General features: G+C 39.4%; 1 protein-coding gene across 12 annotated transcripts in view; it reads right to left on the reverse strand.

The window, feature by feature from the left end:
* Positions 1–873: 873 nt before the first annotated feature.
* LRRC49 (leucine rich repeat containing 49) overlaps positions 874–19048 on the reverse strand; it is a 137485-nt gene continuing 119310 nt past the window's right edge. For all 12 annotated transcript variants that reach the window (XM_023654519.2, XM_070269274.1, XM_001495228.6 and 9 more), the window contains 2 exons: positions 18010–18163; positions 874–1556 (listed from right to left, as the gene is read on the reverse strand). In XM_023654519.2, coding sequence (XP_023510287.1) covers positions 1353–1556; positions 18010–18163 — 358 coding nt within the window. In that variant the 3' untranslated portion in view covers positions 874–1352. The remainder of the gene's footprint in view (positions 1557–18009; positions 18164–19048) is intronic.

Raw genomic sequence — 19048 nt, forward strand, 5'->3', positions numbered from 1 at the left:
ATGAGCTGCTAGGCAAAATCTGAGCAAACTGGAGAAGTCCCATTTATTGACCTGTAAGATCGTTTTTCTGAAGTTGTACCATCTCTAGCTACGGTAATGGGCTCCAACCTCCCTCCTCACCAGCATGAACCAGGACAAACCCCTGCTTATATCCGGTTTACCTATTAGATCTTCATATGGAAATGGAATTAGAAAAATGAGAACCTTTCACTCATGAATTCCTAAATCTTCTGAGGTACAGGGACATATTCCTGCTGGAAAAAAGAGCCTCAGAATAGCTACCAACAGAAGGAAACACCTTTCAGAGAAGACAAGTGATTATAATTTATATTTTATAATTTATAATTTAAAGCGGATGATTTATAACTGCATCTTACATTCACTAAGGATCCTTTAAGACAAAGCACTTTTTTAAAGATTGGCACCTGAGCTAACAACTGTTGCCAATCTTTTTTTTTCCTGCTTTTTTCTCCCCAAAGCCCCCCAGTACATAGTTGTATATTTTAGTTGTGGGTCCTTCTAGTTGTGGCACGTGGGACGCCACCTCAACGTGGCCTGATGAGCAGTGCCATGTCCGTGCCCAGGATCCAAACCAGTGAAACCCTGGGCCACCAAAGCAGAGTGCACAAACTTAACCACTCGGCCACAGGGCCGGCCCCCACACAAAGCATTTTTTCCTGCCCCAGTTTTGACTCATTTTCATATTTTCTGCCCACAGTGACCCCCAGAATCTCCTGCCGTACCCTGAGGAGAACAGCATCCCTGGAAGAGTAGGACCTCTTCTCATGTAAGTGAAGACAAGGGCTCCTATTCAGCTAAGGAGGAACATACAGTAAATACGACAATTCCCACTGGATTAAGGAGGCAAACACCTTTTTTTAAACTAATTTATTAATAAGTTTATTCTTCATTCATAAAAAAGAACATATTTTTGGCTTTGAAATCATGACATAAAATAAAAAGGCAAACAATTGGAAATTTCCAGCTGAAAGTAGGTAAAAGCAACTCATGCTGAACATGAGCAAATACTGAGTGCTTTGGGCTCCAGCAGGGGCAGCAGTCAGAGCAAGAACCGAAAATGCAGTGCTAATGCAAGGCCCAGGCGATCTCTGCAGACCGCTTAGTTCCCAAAGGTGGTCTGGTCAACATATGGAGGAAATTAACCCTCCCTTTCTTGCTCTCTTTCTTTCCTTCCTAACCTTTACTTATGAGAACAGTAGGCAATAATGGCTTGATGCTAGTCTTTCTAGTTTGTAGGATAGTGTTGTTGTTGTTTTAACATGTTTAACCTACGTATTTTCAACCTTGAAAAACATAAAACTGCTAAAATCAACTGTAACTACAAGTCATTTCTATTTTTGGTCAGTTATCTGCTGCAGGCAAAGCTTCATGTAGGAGCTTTTGTTGCGGATTTCTATGACTGCATCCCTAACAAGCTCAATGAACATTTGTGGCCAAAGCTTCTGCAAAGCCTCATTTTTCATGTTGATCTCTGTGGCTTCCTTCACAAGGTCCTCAATATACATCTTGCAGAATTTCTTTTTTTCCTTTATTTCCTGTTAAAAAAAGAAAAATTTGCATTGAATCATAATTAATCCAAAAGCCAAAGCAACAATCAGCTGAACCAGAAAACTTGAAATAATCTGTTCTGAGCCCCAACCCTCAGAGCAGGAACACTTTCCTAGACACTTGACACAGAGCTCTGCTTGAGCAAGACAGCAATCAGGAGCTCACTGCTTCCCAGTCCACTCCTACCTCTGTTGGACAGCTCTCTTAGAAAATGTGTTTCTTTATTGGAATCACTGGCTCATAACTACTATTTCTCCCTTGGTAGACTTTCCCCTTACTCAGTTCAGGTAGTTCAGCTCACACAAGTCAACTGAACGCACAGATTCACAGTTTCTAGTGGTAATGTATCACAGTACTGATACTGACAATCTTAATTGGTATGAGGTCAGTGAATATCCATATACATACTTTAAACAGCCATACTCTGAACTGATTCTGTGTTTTAGGAAAGCAGGTGGTGATATATTATACTAACTTATGTGGCTTAGACCATTTGGACAAAGTTGGGGGAAGTGTACAAGGAGGAAGAGGAAATATACACAAGTTCAGGACCTGAAACTTGGCCTTTGAAAGAAATAATGCTCCCATTCAACTTCTGGGTCTGGCAGTCTGCACGTGAAAAATCTGGAGTGCAAACACAACAGGGAAAGTTTTGGGCCCAAGGATATTAGGGCATTGGGCCCCAATTTCATCCCAGGGGCTGAGACAAGGCCATTTTGTTTTAATGCAAGAATTCAACATTAATTTTGCTTATTGATACTTTTGGGGACTATAAAGGCATGATGCTGGAAAATGTTATAATACGGAAAAATCAATGCAATAGATAAGATAATCAGAATTATAAGGGAAAAAGTCTCCATCAATGAAAGAGGAAAGAAATAATAAATGTCAATGAGACAATAGGTTTAATTACTTGGAAAAGATCTATTGAAACCTCCAATTCAAATCAAAATACCAAAATAATTTCAAGATGAATTAAAGAGTTAAATTTAAAATATCAATAGATATTGCCATTAAAATTACACTTATGAAGATCTGTAATAACAAGGAAAATACACTATAATGTTAAATGGAAAAGGAAAAATACAAAATGAAATTTTGATAGAGGTTGGGTTATACAAGTGTATGTATTTGTCAAAACTTAGCAATTGTACACCTAAAATTTATATTTCATTGTATATAAATTTTACCTAAAAAGAAGAAACGTTATCAAATAACAAATACTGAATTATTTAGGGAGAAGCATGCTAATATCTGCAATTACTCTGAAATGAATTTAAAAAATAAGGTGCACTGTTGACGGATAGAGGATGGGCAGACGCACAGATATGTGACAAAGCAAGTACACTGTATAGTACAATGTTAATAGTAGGATCCAGGTTTGGGTGTATGGGTGTTTCCTGTAAAATTCTTTCAACTTTGCTGAACGTTTCAAATTTTCATTAAAAAGTTAGAAAAAATACATAGAAAATTATTGAAGAAAATATACTGAAGTGTCATTAAGACTGTCTTTGGGTTTTGAGACCACGAGTGCTTTTTCCTCCTTTATCTATTTCTCTTCCTTTTCCAAATTTTTACAATTTTTAAAACAATAAAATATGTTTTAGGTTCCTGATCAATTAATGTAAGTCAATGATGAGTCCCAACTGTCCTAACTTTCCCTAACAGAGGCATATTTTGAAAATTTTCTTATGACATGTAAGATTTCTCTAAATAATCATTCACCATTCAGGAGTCAACATGCTGATTTGATTTAGTTCATGTACTAAAAACAACAGGTCATGGGTTGACCTATCATAAAAATATGTACAGATTTTGACGGGCGATGAATAACAAATGGTTCCAGCTGGCTACTCCACCAATGAACCTCACTTCTCTAACTCTGAAATATAGTCTGGAACTCAGTCACCTGCACTAAGTTAGCTTGTCGATGAGAACAGCATTTAGCTGCTCCCTTTGAACACTCAGTAAATCTGGGCTACCCAGGGACTACCCGGAAGAAAGACAAGTGTGACTCACCAGAGATCAATAACTAAAACGAGCAATATTTTACAACGAGCAATGCATTTCTACAAGTAGAAGGCACAGAGCATACTTAGTGAAGGTCTCTCTGCAGATTTTTAAGTTTCTTAAAACATGATTTTGAGTTAAAAGGTAAGGGAGTTCTCGTCAAGATGGTGCTGTGAGCAGACGTTGAACTCGCCTCCTCCCACAAACACAACCAGGTTACAACAATTTTAGGAAGAATCACCCTGGATTGAAAACTGAAAACTGGATAAAAAGAACCCCCACAACAAGGGACAGTCCTAATGAAAGCAGAAGAGGCAGTAACTCTGGCCAAAGAGGAAAAAAGCCTCCTTTGGGAGCAGGAGAGCTTCTCAGTTGGCCAGGCGGGAGCCAACCTAAGGTACACAGCCCTCCCTGGAGGAGTGAGGTCCGGAGCGAGGGCAATACTGCTATAACTATCCTTCGGACTCAGCCCAACTGAGAGGGGGGGTCTTACTGTCTGGCTTTGCTGGCTATTAACTGCAGCGAGGACACCCCAGAAAAGCTATCGGACGAAAGCCGAAAAGATCCGGGTCTTAAAGGGGCCACTCACTCATTGCAGCAACCTAAAATCACCAGAGAGAAGGCTGACTGTCCTTTGGTGAAACGAGACTCACCTGGTGGGCTCCGGGGGCATCTTGGTGAGAGGAGGATCCTCTCCGGAGACTGAGACATTGGTGGGGGCCATTGTTCTGAGCTGGTCCAGGCGTGCTGATACGGACACAGGTGGGGGCCATTGAGGTGCGTCCCTTGGGCTGTTAGCCCAGGGGTCTGCCACACCCACTAGAGCACAGATTTAATCCAGTTCAGCCGGGGCAGGCAACCCACCCTAGGGACTGGCCCCACCTAACAGCAAGCCCTCAGGCTACTTTTCAGCCTGCATTGACTGAGTGCCTTGATCCTCTACAGGCAGGCAAAGTTGTCTGCCTCTGTGGGGCAGGGCTTGTGTGAGGACCAGGTGAACTGTGGGGGGCATTGGGGCAGAGGTGGGGGCCTCTGCAGTGTGGTGGTGGGGTATGCTCCAGGGGGTTGAGAAGTGTGCATGGACCAGGACTGTGCTGACAGTGTATGCGGTCCAGAGGGGGGTGAGGCTTATCAGCAGCAGAAGACTTGTGTTTCACAAATAGCCATAAAAAGGATCAGCCCCACCTTCCAAAGCCTGAAACAACTGAGTGCCTCCATGCCAAGGGCTAGCCCTACTCAGCTGCACTCCTAAGAGAACTGACATCAGCCTTGTTGGCCTCAGGCCTATCACAACTGTACGCCCCTGAGCCTAGCAACCAGCTACACTGGGTACCAACCCAATTAAGAGGACAATTGCAATAAGAGTGTGCTAATAGGCGGGACCAAGATGGCGGAGTGAGTGGTCTTCTTTGTCTCTCCCCCGACGAATCTACAACTAATTGGACATTCACCGATTAACAAAGGATATCCAGATAGCATCTCAAGATGCCTAAGAGTCTTGTGCTACTCTACATCGGAAGGCGGACAGACTTCCCCTCGGGAGGAGGTGGAAATAGGTGAAAACTCTCCGACCCCCGACCCCCAACCCCCGGAGAGCCTAGTTCCTGCAGGAGGCTCTCTTCCAGTGGACTCCCCCATAGCATTGCCACATACCAAGGGCGGGAATGTGCACTCACCAGCAGAGCGGCGGTGGAAACAGGTGACAACAGCCCTACTCAAGCCCCCCGTGATTACACCTAAGCCCAGGGGGAATCCCCAGGGTCCCGCTCCCACTGGCAAGGAAGGACTCCACTCACCATTAGCAGGGAGGCCCGCCCAGAATCCAGAACAAAGGGAAGCTCCCGGTGGGCGGATTCCCTGGCATGGCACCAGACCACAAGCTGCTGCTGGGCCCACGGTCTCCAGCGCACGGGTTGGTGTAGGGGGCACCCGGACTTCCTGTGGACGTGCTTGGGGACAGGGTTGGAGCTCCAATACCCAGCTCTGTGGCCCAGGGGGACACTCCAGGGTCCCGCACCCCCCCACCCCAGCAGGGAGGGCCTCTGCTCACCATTGGCAGGGAGGCCCCACCCAGCATTCGGAATACCAAGAAGCTCCCTAGAGCAGAATTCCCCACAAGGCAGCAGCCTACAAGCCACCGCCAGGCCCATGGACTCTGGCCATGTCCCAGACGAGGCAAGGGGCTCCCAGAGATCCCATGAGAGTGGAATGGGGCAGAGTGGAGCTCCAGTGAAACGGCTACGTAGCCCAGGGGGGAACTCCAGGTTCCTACAGCAGCCTCAGTGAAAGCCTCTGCACAGCACTAGTGGAGAGGTCCCGAGTGGCAATCGCAAGGTGGGAAGGCCCTGGGGCAAAAGTAGCACAGCTAGGTGAGCTAACGACAGTCTGCAGAAGATACCCATAGCTCTGCTGGGACTTATAGTGGACAAGTGTGATCTTGTGGGCTATGTTAGGGACAAAGCGGCGATTATAGGTGATCCTGCTCCTGGCTGCTGGGAAAGCTCACAACACTGCTGCAGACCACAAGGAGGGAGCGCGTCTAAGTGGGCTGCAACAGTAGGCACCAGCAGCCTGAGGCCCCCTTGTGATTGCCCCCATAACCGATGAGGGACCCCACAGGACCACTGTGACTACGAGGAGGGGTCCAGGTCCAGTCAGTAACAGCTGACAGGGTTCCTGGTTGGTGCAGTCTAAACAGCTGCCCCCCTCAACACCAGTCGCAACAAGTGGAAGCAGCGACTAAACTCTATCTCTATGCGGAGGCACAAATCCACGCCATCAAGCAGTATGAAAAAATATATTAAATCTCCAGAACAGGAGGAAAATGACAAGGACCCAGAAAACAATCCCAAAGACAATGAAATCTATAACCGAAATGATGATGATTTCAAAACTGCCATTATTAAAAAACTCAACGAGTTAAAAGAGAGTTCAGATAGACAACTCAATGAGTTCAGGAGCTATGTCACAAAAGAGCTTGACACTATAAAGAAGAACCAATTAGAAATACTGGAGATGAAGAACACAATGGAGGAGACTAAGAAAAATCTGGACTCTCTGAACAGTAGGGTCGATAATATGGAGGACAGAATTAGCAATTTAGAGGATAGGAATATAGAAATGCTGCAGACAGAGGAGGAGAAAGAACTAAGACTAAAAAGAAATGAAGAAACTCTCCGAGAATTATCTCACTCAATTAGGAGATGCAACATAAGGCTTATAGGTATACCAGAGGGAGAAGAGAAGAAGGGGGCAGAAGGCCTGTTCAAAGAAATAATAGCTGATAACTTTCCAAACTTGGGAAGAGAGATGGAACTTCATGTGACAGAAGCCAATAAATCTCCAAACTTTATTAACGCAAGAAGACCAACCCCAAGGCATATAGTAGTGAAACTAGCAAAAGTCAACGACAAAGAGAAAATACTAAGGGCAGCCAGGCAGAAGAAAATAACTTACAAAGGAAACCCCATAAGGCTATCAGCAGATTTCTCAGGAGAGACCTTTCAGGCTAGAAGAGATTGGAATGAAATATTCAAAACTCTGAAGGACAAAAACCTGCAGCCAAGAATGCTCTACCCAGTGAAAATATCCTTCAAATACGATGGAGAAATAAAAACTTTCCCAGATAAACAAAAGTTAAGGGAGTTCATCGCCACAAAACCTCCTCTTCAAGAAATGCTCAGGAAGAACCACATTCCTGAAAAATCAAAAAAAGGAAAGGGGTTACAAAATCCAGAACAAAGGAGATAAGCAGAAGGACAATAACACAAAGTAACAGCTCTCCATCAGGACAAAATGCAAAATAACCGGAAAACAAGCGATAAAATGGCAACAGTAGGCCCCCACGTTTCAATAATCACTCTAAACGTGAATGGATTGAACTCTCCAATCAAAAGGCACAGAGTGGCAGGATGGATCAAAGAACAAGATCCAACAATATGCTGCCTCCAGGAAACACACCTCAGCCCCAAAGACAAACACAGACTCAAAGTGAAGGGATGGAAGACAATACTCCAAGCTAATAATGAACAAAAGAAAGCAGGTGTTGCCATACTTATATCAGACAAAGTAGACTTCAAAGAAAAACAGATAAAGAAAGACAAAGAGGGGCAGTATATAATGATAAAAGGGACGCTCCACCAAGATGACATAACACTTACAAATATATACGCACCTAACACAGGAGCACCAAAATTCGTAAAGAAACTATTAACAAAAATAAAAAGAGACATCAACAGCAATACAATAATAGTAGGGGACCTCAACACCCCATTAACACCAATGGATAGATCATCCAGACAGAAAATCAACAAGGAAATTATAGAATTAAATGAAAAATTAGATCAGATGGACCTAATAGATATATATAGGACACTTCATCCAAAAACAGCAGGTTACACATTCTTCTCAAGCGCTCATGGAACATTCTCAAGGATAGACCATATCTTGGGAAACAAAGCAAGCATCAATGAGTTCAAGAGGGTTGAAATAATATCAAGCATCTTTTTGGATCATAATGCTATGAAACTAGAAATCAACTACAAGAGTAAAGCTGGGAAAGGGCCAAAAATGTAGAGACTAAACAACATGCTACTGAACAAACAATGGATTATTGAAGAAATTAGAGAAGAAATCAAACATTATCTGTAGACAAATGAAAATGAAAACACACCGTACCAAATGATCTGGGACACATCAAAGGCAGTCCTAACAGGGAAATTCATTGCAATATAGGCTCACCTCAATAAGCAAGAAAAATCTTACATAAACAACCTCAAACAACACCTAACAGAATTAGAAAAAGAAGAACAAACAAAGCCCAAAGCCAGTAGAAGGAGGGGAATAATAAAAATTAGAGCAGAAATAAATGATATTGAAACAAAAAAGACAGTAGAAAGGATCAATGAAACAAAGAGTTGGTTCTTCGAAAAAATTAACAAAATTGACAAACCCTTAGCCAGACTCACTAAAAAAAAAAAAAAAGAGAGAGAAGTCTCAAATAAATAAAATTAGAAACGAGAGAGGAGAAATCACAATAGATACCGAAGAAATACAAAGGATCATAAGAGAATACTATGAAAAACTATATGCCAACAAATTGAACAACCTAGAAGAAATGGATAAATTCCTAGACTCATACAACCTACCCAAACTGAATCAGGAAGAAATAGAGAATCTGAATAGACCAATCACAAGTAAAGAAATAGAAACAGTAATCAAAAACCTCCCCAAAAATAAGAGTCCAGGACCAGACAGCTTTTCTGGAGAATTCTACCAAACATTCAAAGAAGATTTAATACCTATCCTTCTCAAACTAGTCCAGAAAATAGAGGAAGATGGAGCACTCCCTAATACATTCTATGAAGCCAACATCACCCTGATCCCCAAACCTGACAAGGACAACACAAAGAAGGAAAACTACAGGCCAATATCACTGATGAACATAGATGCAAAAATCCTCAACAAAATTTTGGCAAACCGAATACAGCAATACATCAGAAAGATTATATACCATGATCAAGTGGGATTTATACCAGGGACACAGGGATGGTTCAACATCCACAAGTCAATCAATGTGATTCACTACACTAACAAAATGAGAAACAAAAACCACATGATCATCTCAATAGATGCAGAGAAAGCATTCGACAAGATCCAACATCCATTTATGATAAAAACCCTCAATAAAATGGGTATAGAATGAAAGTACCTGAACATAATAAAGGCCATATATGACAAACCCACAGCCAACATCATACTCAATGGACCAAAACTGAAACCCATCCCTCTCAGAACAGGAACAAGACAAGGGTGCCCACTTTCACCACTCTTATTCAACATAGTACTGGAGGTTTTGGCCAGAGGAATTCGGCAGGAAAAAGAAATAAAAGGAATCCAAATAGGCAACAAAGAAGTAAAACTCTTGCTGTTTGCAGACGACATGATCTTATATATATATATAGAAAACCCCAAAGAATCCACAGAAAAACTATTAGAAACAATCAACAACTACAGCAAAGTTGCAGGGTATAAAATCAACATACATAAATCAGTAGCATTTCTATATGCTAACAATGAACTAACAGAACAAGATCTCAAGAACTCAATCCCATTCACGATTGCAACAAAAAGAATAAAATACCTTGAGATAAATTTAACCAAGGAAGTGAAAGATCTATACAATGAAAACTACATGACTTCCTTGAAAGAAATCGATGACGACATAAAGAGATGGAAAGACATTCCATGCACATGGATTGGAAGAATAAACATAGTTAAAATGTCCATACTACCTAAAGCAATCTACAGATTCAACGCTATCCCAATCAGAATTCCAATGTCATTCTTTACAGAAATTGAACAAAGAATCCTAAAATTCATATGGGGCAACAAAAGACCCCGAATTGCTAAAGCAATCCTGAGAAAGAAGAACAAAGCTGGAGGCATCACAATCCCTGACTTCAAAACATACTACAAAGCTACAGTAATCAAAACAGCATGGTACTGGTACAAAAGCAGATGCACAGATCAATGGAACAGAATTGAAAGCCCAGAAATAAAACCACACATCTATGGACAGCTTATCTTTGACAAAGGAGCTGAGGGCATACAATGGAGGAAAGAAAGTCTCTTCAACAAATGGTGCCGGGAAAACTGGACAGCCACATGTAAAAGAATGAAAATCAACCATTCTTTTTCACCATTCACTAAAATAAACTCCAAATGGATCAAAGACCTAAAGATTAGGCCTGAAACAATAAGTCTTCTAGAAGAGAATATCGGCCGTACATTCTTTGACATCAGCTTCAAAAGAATCTTTTCAGACACCATAACCCCTCACATAAGGGAAACAATAGAAAGAATAAACAAATGGGACTTCATCAGACTAAAGAGCTTCTTCAAGGCAAGGGAAAACAGGATTGAAATGAAAAAACAGCCCACTAATTGGGAAAAAATATTCACAAGTTATTTATCCGACAAAGGGTTAATCTCCATACTATACAAAGAACTCACACAACTCAACAATAAAAAATCAAACAACCCAATTACAAAATGGGCAGGGGACATGAACAGACATTTCTCCAAAGAAGATATACGGATGGCCAATAGACACATGAAAAGATGCTCATCATCACTAATCATCAGGGAAATGCAAATCAAAACTACACTAAGATGCCACCTTACACCTGTTAGAATGGCAAAAATATCCAAAACCAAGAGTGACAAATGTTGGAGAGGCTGTGGAGAAAAGGGAACCCTCATACACTGTTGGTGGGAATGCAAACTGGTGCAGCCACTATGGAAAACAGTATGGAGATTCCTCAAAAAGTTAAGAATAGAAATACCTTATGACCCAGCCATCCCACTACTGGGTATCTATCCTAAGAACCTGAAATCAGCAATTCCAAAAGTTCCATGCACCCCTATGTTCATTGCAGCATTATTCACAATAGCCAAGCCATGGAACCAACCTAAGTGCCCAGCAACTGATGATTGGATAAAGAAGATGTGGTATATATATACACAATGGAATACTACTCAGCCATAAAAAAGGACAAAGTTGTCCCATTCACAACAACATGGATGGACCTTGAGGGTATTATGTTGAGTGAAATAAGCCAGACAGAGAAAGACGAACTCTGTATGACTCCACTCATAGGTGGTAGTTAACATATGGACAAAGAGAACTGATCGGTGGTTGCCAGGGGAAAGGGGGGTGGGGGGAGGACACTAGGGGTGAAGTGGTGTACCTACAACATGGCTAATAATGATATACAACTGTAATTTCACAAGGATGTTAACTTTCATAACCTTAATAAAAAAAAAAGAAAAAGGTAAAGTTCTAGCAGTAAGACTGGAAAAAACCCATATAGTAATTTAGGAATAAGAAAAATTTAAAAAATATTTTAAATGACGTATTTTGTTAAGTAATTTATACAGAATACAAATTAAAATAAACTTTTCTTAATTGTTATAATGCAATTTTTGTGCTTTAAAATTTCCTGCTACAGTTTCTTCCATTACTTCTTTATAAACATGTTGATACAGAAATGTATCTGCTATAATAACCCTTAATTTAGTAACTGTTTGAAAGCATTTTTACTTCTTCATTTATTCTTTCCTCCAAGCCAATTACTCTACATCTCAGTGCATATGCTCTGAGACTCCTCAGGTGTCTGCCAGGACAACTCTGCCTGTCCGGAATGACTGTTAAGGAGTACGTTAGACATACCTCCTGCCCTAACCCGTCAAGGAGTTGCTGCTCTGTGAATAATGCTTTGTCCATTCTCGAAGGCTTTCATACATTTACCTTTTTTCTATTCCACAATATCCCTGTGGAGTTCATAAAACAAGTATTTTCAAGTTAATCCTGATGAAATGGACTCTATATAATATTGTTTATATTGTTTCATTGAACTAAAATTTTTTGTGTTGTCATGAAGATGGTTTGGAAAAAAAGTAGGTCAAAGGTGGGATCTGTGATAGAGCAATTTTAACTGTAATGGTACTGGTATTGGGATTTAATCCATATCTCTATTTTACAAATGGGAAACTAAAGCCAATAGAGGTTGAGAGACTTTCTCAGGATTAGACATCAACTACTAATACTCATGTAGAGAAAAGTCTAATCTAGTTCCTGAAGAACTTGCAGTCTAGTTAGAGGTGGCCTACACATATGAAAAGCTAACTAAAAAAATTAAACAGTAGATAAGTACTGAATGAAATATTTAGACAGCAAATATAATCAGTGTTCAGAGAAGAGAGAACCCTTGCACTGGGGTGGTCAAGAAGACTTCCGGAAGCAGAATGACAGACTGTGGAAGAGCCCAAGGCCAGGAATGAGGAGGTCTGAGCTCCAGAGGCAGCTCAGTCAGTGCCTCACCGCATGATCCTGAGCAGTTCCCCTGAGTTTCCAGTTTTCCTCATATGTCTAAGAACAGGATTAGATTTTTTTTAAGTCCTTTTCAGCTCTCTGATTCTACATCCATCTTAAATGTTTTTTAGAGTGAGTCAGGAAAATGGATAGACAATTACCAAGCAACAGAATTCTACATGTCGTGTATAATTACACATGTCATACATATAATGAAAGGGCCTGCTTACCCTGATTTGTGAGGAACTCACTTCAACTAATTCCCTCAACGACTCAGGACATACGGAAGAGAGAGATCGAGCACTTGGTGCTGCAGTGATTTAAATGTTTTCAAGAAGTGGGGAGCATAGTATAAGGGGGAGAATGCTGGGCTGAGTCAGGACACAGTGATGAACAGGGCAAGGTCTTTCAGGTAATAAGGGGTGGAATGCAAATCCAACTCTCCTAATGGCCTAGTGTTCTTTCCAAAATATGATGTGGCTTCAGATTCTTCTTTTCTCTTTGATATTTCTCAAACCAGGAGTCAACATTCCCTGTCTTTACTTCTTCATTGCTCATTTACTGCTCAAACCACTTTAATCAAGACTCTGCTTATATGACTCCACTGAAACTAATTCCGTTAAAAAAAAAAACCCAAAAACCAATGACTTTGATTGTCAAATTTATCAAAATTTTTTTCTTTTTAGTTTGTGTCCTTGGGGTGTTAGAAAATCATAGCCTACTCAACCATGGTCATAAAAGTTTTCACCTATTTTTTAAATGAGAGCTTTAAAGTTTTTCATACTTGGGTTTTTATTTGATCTGGAAATAATTTTTGTTGTATGGTGTGAAGTAGGGGTTCAGTATGTATTTCTGATGTGATATTCCATTCCCTCAGCACCATTTAGTCTGTCTGCACTAGTCCACAATATCTGCTTTCTGTGTAAAGTTTCCCCATATCCATGGGATACTTCTGGCTCTCTATTTTGTCCATGGGTCTATCTGTCTATTTGTGTACTACTGTAATTATTATGCTTTGTAATAACACTTGATATCTGGAAAGGCAAGTTCTATCACTTTCACTCTTGTGTATTTTAGGTCCTTTGCTCTATCAGATAACTTTTAGGATCAACCGGTGAAGTTCCACAAATAACACTGTGCAAATTTTGATTAGAACAGCCTTATCTTTATGGATGGATTTAGGAAGAATTGACATCTTTACCATGTAGAAAGTTTCTGTCCATGAACATAAACTATTTTTCAGTTCCTCTTCAATGTCTTTCAATAAAATTCTGAATTTTATTGAAACCTCCATAAAGGGCTTATACATATTTTATTATTCATTCCTGCAGTGTTTGTTGTTATGGTAAATGGTATATTATTTAAAAATTATTTTTGAATAGGTAATACAACCTATATTTAATTGCTGACTCCTTTTCCTACTGATTTCTAAAAGCTCTTTATAATTTAGGGAGATTAGATGCAAACTGTTTCTTTCAATTTGTCATTTGTCTTTGCTTATTTTATTCTCCTGGAGGTCTTTTTCATCCCAATACTACACGTTAACTTTCCATGGTTTCTTACAGAATTTTAATGCTTTCATTATGAACTTCAAAAATCTCTGACCCATTTAGAATTTATGCTGGTATAACAGATATAATGTCTGAATCCAGCTTTTTTCCTCAGTTCCCTAATTATTCCCAAATCATTTAATGGATAGCTCACCTGAGTGGTTTGAGATTATTCTTTATAACAAATTCTCTTTTGTATTTGGATGTATACTTGACTTTTCCGTTCTATTCCATTAGACTATCTCCTCATGATCATCCTGTTTTAATTGATAAGATTTTATAATATGCCTTAATATCTAGTAGTGCTAGTCTTCGCTTCATGGTTCCCTTTTTCAGAGTTTTTACGGCTATTTATGTTTATTTTCCCACATGTACTGTAGGATCGACTTGTTTAAAAAAACTTCAATGGAAAATTTTTGGTATTTTTATTGGGATCATATTAAATTTTTAAATAAACTTAAGGAAAACTGACCTATTTTGCTTTAGATCCTTCTTATCCAAAACATGGTAGATTTTTCTGTTTGTATAAATCTTTTGTGTGCTTCATTAATGTTTTAAAGGTTACTTCATATATCTTGCATATTAATTAGCTTAGTACTAAGTATTTTATCTTTTTTGTGTTGCTACTGTGAGTTGAATCTTTTCTTCCGTTATGTTTTCTTTTTGGTTGCTATCTATATATGGAAGCTGTTGGTTTCTGCTCCATTACTGAATTTTCTTATGGCTTTTTACAGTTTCTCAATTAATTCTCTTGGGATTCATAGGTATTCAACAATGCTATCTGTAAATAGTGTAAATAGTAAGTTTAACCCCTTCTTTGCAAGTTACCACTGATTTCTTTCTCTTGTCTAATTGTATTGCCTGTATTGATAAATAATAATGGTGATATTGGACACCCTTGTCTTGGTACTGACTTCACAGATGCATTAGTGCTCTCTTGCTATGCAACAAACTACTTCAAACTTGGCAGCTTAAAACAACACACATCTATTATCTCACGGTTTCCATGCACCAGGAGTCCACGCGTGGCTCAGCTGGAAGCTCTGCTCAGGACTTCACAAGGCTGCAGGCAAGGTGTTGGCTAGGCTACGTTCTTTCCTGAAGCTTGGGGGGGGTCTTCTTCTAGGCTCAGGTGTTGTTGGCAGAATTCATTTCCTTGCAGTTATAGGATTGGAGTACACTTTTCTTCCTGGCTGTCAGCAGGGGGCTACTCTGTAGAAGCTTCTTTTGGTTCTTTGCCATGTGACCCTCTCAGAATATGGTGGCTTCCTTCTTTAAGGCCAGTAGGAGAATCTCTCAGGGAAATGTTGAATCTTTTTTTAAAAGACTTTCCTGATTAGGTCAGGCTTACCCAGGATAACCTTTTCATTAACTCAAAGTCAACTGATTACGGATCTTAATTGTATCCACAAAATCTCTTCTACCTTTGCCACATTTCATTGGTTAGAAGCAAGTCACAGGTTTTACTTGCACTTAGGGGAGGGGATTATACAACAGTGTGGATGACAGGGAATGAGAATCATGGAGGTCATCTTAATCAGAATTCTGCCTACCACTAATGCTAATGTTTCTAGAGTTTCCTCATCACGCATCATGTTTACTATCCAATTTCTGTTTACCCTACTTAGTGAGTTAAAAAAATTTTAGAATGAGCATTGAATTGTGTGAAATGCCTTTTCAACGTCTATAGGAATAATCACAATTTTGCACCTTAGATTTATTAATTTACTAATTTGAATCTTCCTTGCATTCTTAGAATAAACCACCCTTGACTGTAATGTTTGTTACTCATTCAATGTTCTGCTGTATTCTGCTTGATAACAGTTTTAAAAGATTTTTGCATCATCAATATTCTTAGGTATCTGGTCTGGCTTTTCTTTTTCTGTGCAATCCTGGCAGGTTTTGGAATCAGTGTTATGCTGTCCGTCCTGAAAAAATGTAAAAGTTTTCCTTCTTTTTCAATACACTTGAACAATTTAAAAATCATTGGAATTGTCTGTTCCTTAAAGAGTTGGTAGATTTCTCTATGGAACTCTTCCTATTTTGCATGAAGCTCTTGGACATTTTTCTAAATGTCTCTTGTAGAAATTGTATTAATTTTTGACTCACAGAACCAACTGCTTTAGGAAGAGGACTCATACTCCTGTCAGGTTGGCTTTCCTTTTCCTCTTTTGGCAACTTCAGGAATCCCCGATTAGCCAAAGATGACGTTCAATCTCTTTCACACAGCCCTCTTACTACCTTCCAGTCTCTTCTTTTAACACCATCCACCTCAGTCTCAGTACTTCAACAACACTGAACTGTGTATAGTTCCTGGGCCTCTCCTTATCTGTTTTATACTGCCACACCCTTTATTCACACTGTGCTATTTTCCAGAATTGCCCTTTGTCATATAGTTATGTTATCCTTTAAGACTTACATCAGAAAGCTTCTTCTCTAGAAAGCCTCCCTTGACCTGAGTTAGCTATCCCTCCTCTACTCTCGATATACTGACTTATAATTATCCCTGTGCGTGTCTATCTCCTCCATCAGAATGTGAGATCCATAAGGATGAGGACAGTGACTTCTTATAGCCCAAGTATCTGTGTGATAGGTACTTAATACATGATTTTTGAATGAGAGGAAGTATGAACGTAGAGAAGATTAAGATGAGACAGAGAATTAGCTGACAAAGTATTTGAAGAGTTTTCATAAGAAAGAGACTTGTCCTCTTTTCTATATAAAGTGGTACTAGAGTCATTAAATGAAAGTTATTAGCTTAATATGTAAGAATCTTTTCACAGTTGGAGTTATTCAGTGATATAAAGGTACCTCACGAAGCAGAGGCCTTTCTTGTCCTAGAAGAATTTAAAGCAGAGTCTGAACATCTTTTAGGATGCTATAAAAAATATTGTTGCATTGAGTTTTCAAGTGATTTTCAAGCTGTAATCCTTAGAGCCCTATGGGTTCCAAAGAGATGCTTCAGGATTAAGGGTGAAGTGAGGGGAAAGGACAAGAAGAGAAGATCCAGTCAGATGAAGCTCTGAACCCTCTACTTTCCCTCTACAACATCAGCAGCTCTGCTCTTTTGCTTTGTTTTGACATACTGGATTTTCACGCTACAATATGGTTTGAATAAAGAGCCCCACCATTGTTAAAAACATTTGAAAACCACTTGCCTGGCCATTTCACTTCTATATATATATATATATAAAACCTGTGTGGGTTATATAAATATATATGAGTTAAAAAATATATAAATAACTCACAGTGCCTTGCACATAAGTCACAGATGCTCAATCAATGCTGCCTGCTCTGTCTTGCTCATTTGCCCTTCAGTCTCCTCAAAGTCTCTTATAGAATCTTAGCATTCTTTTAATAATTAGATGACCTGTTTCTTCAGCTTCCTTATGAGCTCCATCAAGGCAGGCAGTGCATGCTTTTCTTCTTTGTAGCTCCCGCAGCACCCTAACATTGTATTCCCCCAATAAACCTCTGAACACATAAAGAAATAAAGAATTGATTCCAGCTTTTCTGACTAAGTAGCTACAGTAGAAACAGAACAGATCAAAATTATATTACCTGATTAAGAATACAGAACTTAATGGTGTAGGAGGAATGAAAGAAGTGAATTAAAACATCAAGGACTCAGGCAAAGAGAACAGAAATGGGGGTTCTGTTGCGTCCTCTGCCAGGCTAGCATGGGTTAGTTAAGCCCTCTCAGCAAGCCTATAACCCTTTTCTTAATTCAGGGAGCTCAGGACCCTTAGGCCTACTTTGGTCTAGATTTTTGGTACAGATGTCTTTTGAACATTTTTTTCTGCTAAAATAAAGACATTGGAACTATGAGCTCTACTTCTTCCTAAAGCCTTCGTGCCCACTGCCCTCAGCTTTGTACATAAGGCTGGCTAACATTCCAGAACAAGTTTATCTTAACTGATTAAGGGAGAATTGTACAACTGCCAAGTCCCAAGCCACATGGGATATATGCAGGCACTGGGTTCCAAAGATCAATGGTAGCTTTACCTCTAACTTTTCATTATAAAAGTCTCTTGTGGTATAATTAAGTGTAGCACGATTTGTGTTTTCTCCTACAAGTCTTTTGCTATCATTATTTTCTTCACTGACAACACCAGGTTTTTTCCCTTTGGTTTCTAGCAGATACCGGAACTGCTTCTTCCTGTAGAAAGACAGTAAAGAGATTTAGAGAGTTTCTTATCAGATTTATTAAAATATGTCTATTTTTGTTGACTTTATAGGGGAGCATATGCTCTTTTCAATATTTGTTTACGAGTTTGAGTTTATCATTTTTTGAGTCAGTTCAATATCTCAATCTTTCTACTAATGAAGCTATTCAACCCAAATTCTTTTGTTTCATAACTACCAATCATCAACGTAAATCTCTCAAGCATTTTTAAAGTGAAAAAATTCTACCTTAAAAAAAAATCAACATAAAAATTAAATAATCACAGAGCACAAAACAACTCTATTAAAGATGTAGTTGGCCAAACTTTCAAAATCTTCATATCTCATAAATCATACAAATAGTTCATAATTCCATTATGCAGCTCAGTAGTATTACTCATAGGTAGAAAATGGGATGGGATACTGGTTTAAGTATAGGCAAAAACAAAACAAACAAAAACCCAAATACCTCCAACTGTTAGCATATCAGGGCAAGATCCCAGTAGGAGATAAGCAATGAAAAAGGAAGCCTCATTTGATGATGAAGAACATAAGTAGTGCTCCTTGCATCCCTTACAGACCCTTCAGCCTCGAATTGCAGAGGACTGCAACTCATCCTCCAGGAAGGTCGCATTCTGGCTTCCACCACTAGGGTGTCTCTACATGAAGTGATGTGACTACTTTACCGTGAACTGTGAACTGAAGACTGGGAGCAGAAGAGGAATATATCTTTTAAAATATCTTCCTTTTCCCAATTTAAAAGTATAACACAATCGTTTTAGAAATTTTAAGTACAAATTTTGAAAAGCATGAATAGATAAAAATCATTGATAAAGTATACCTCATAAATCTATATAAATCTATAACACTGTTTACATTT

The sequence above is a fragment of the Equus caballus genome, chromosome 1 (assembly GCF_041296265.1).
Source record: "Equus caballus isolate H_3958 breed thoroughbred chromosome 1, TB-T2T, whole genome shotgun sequence".
NCBI classification, from domain to species: Eukaryota; Metazoa; Chordata; class Mammalia; order Perissodactyla; family Equidae; genus Equus; species Equus caballus.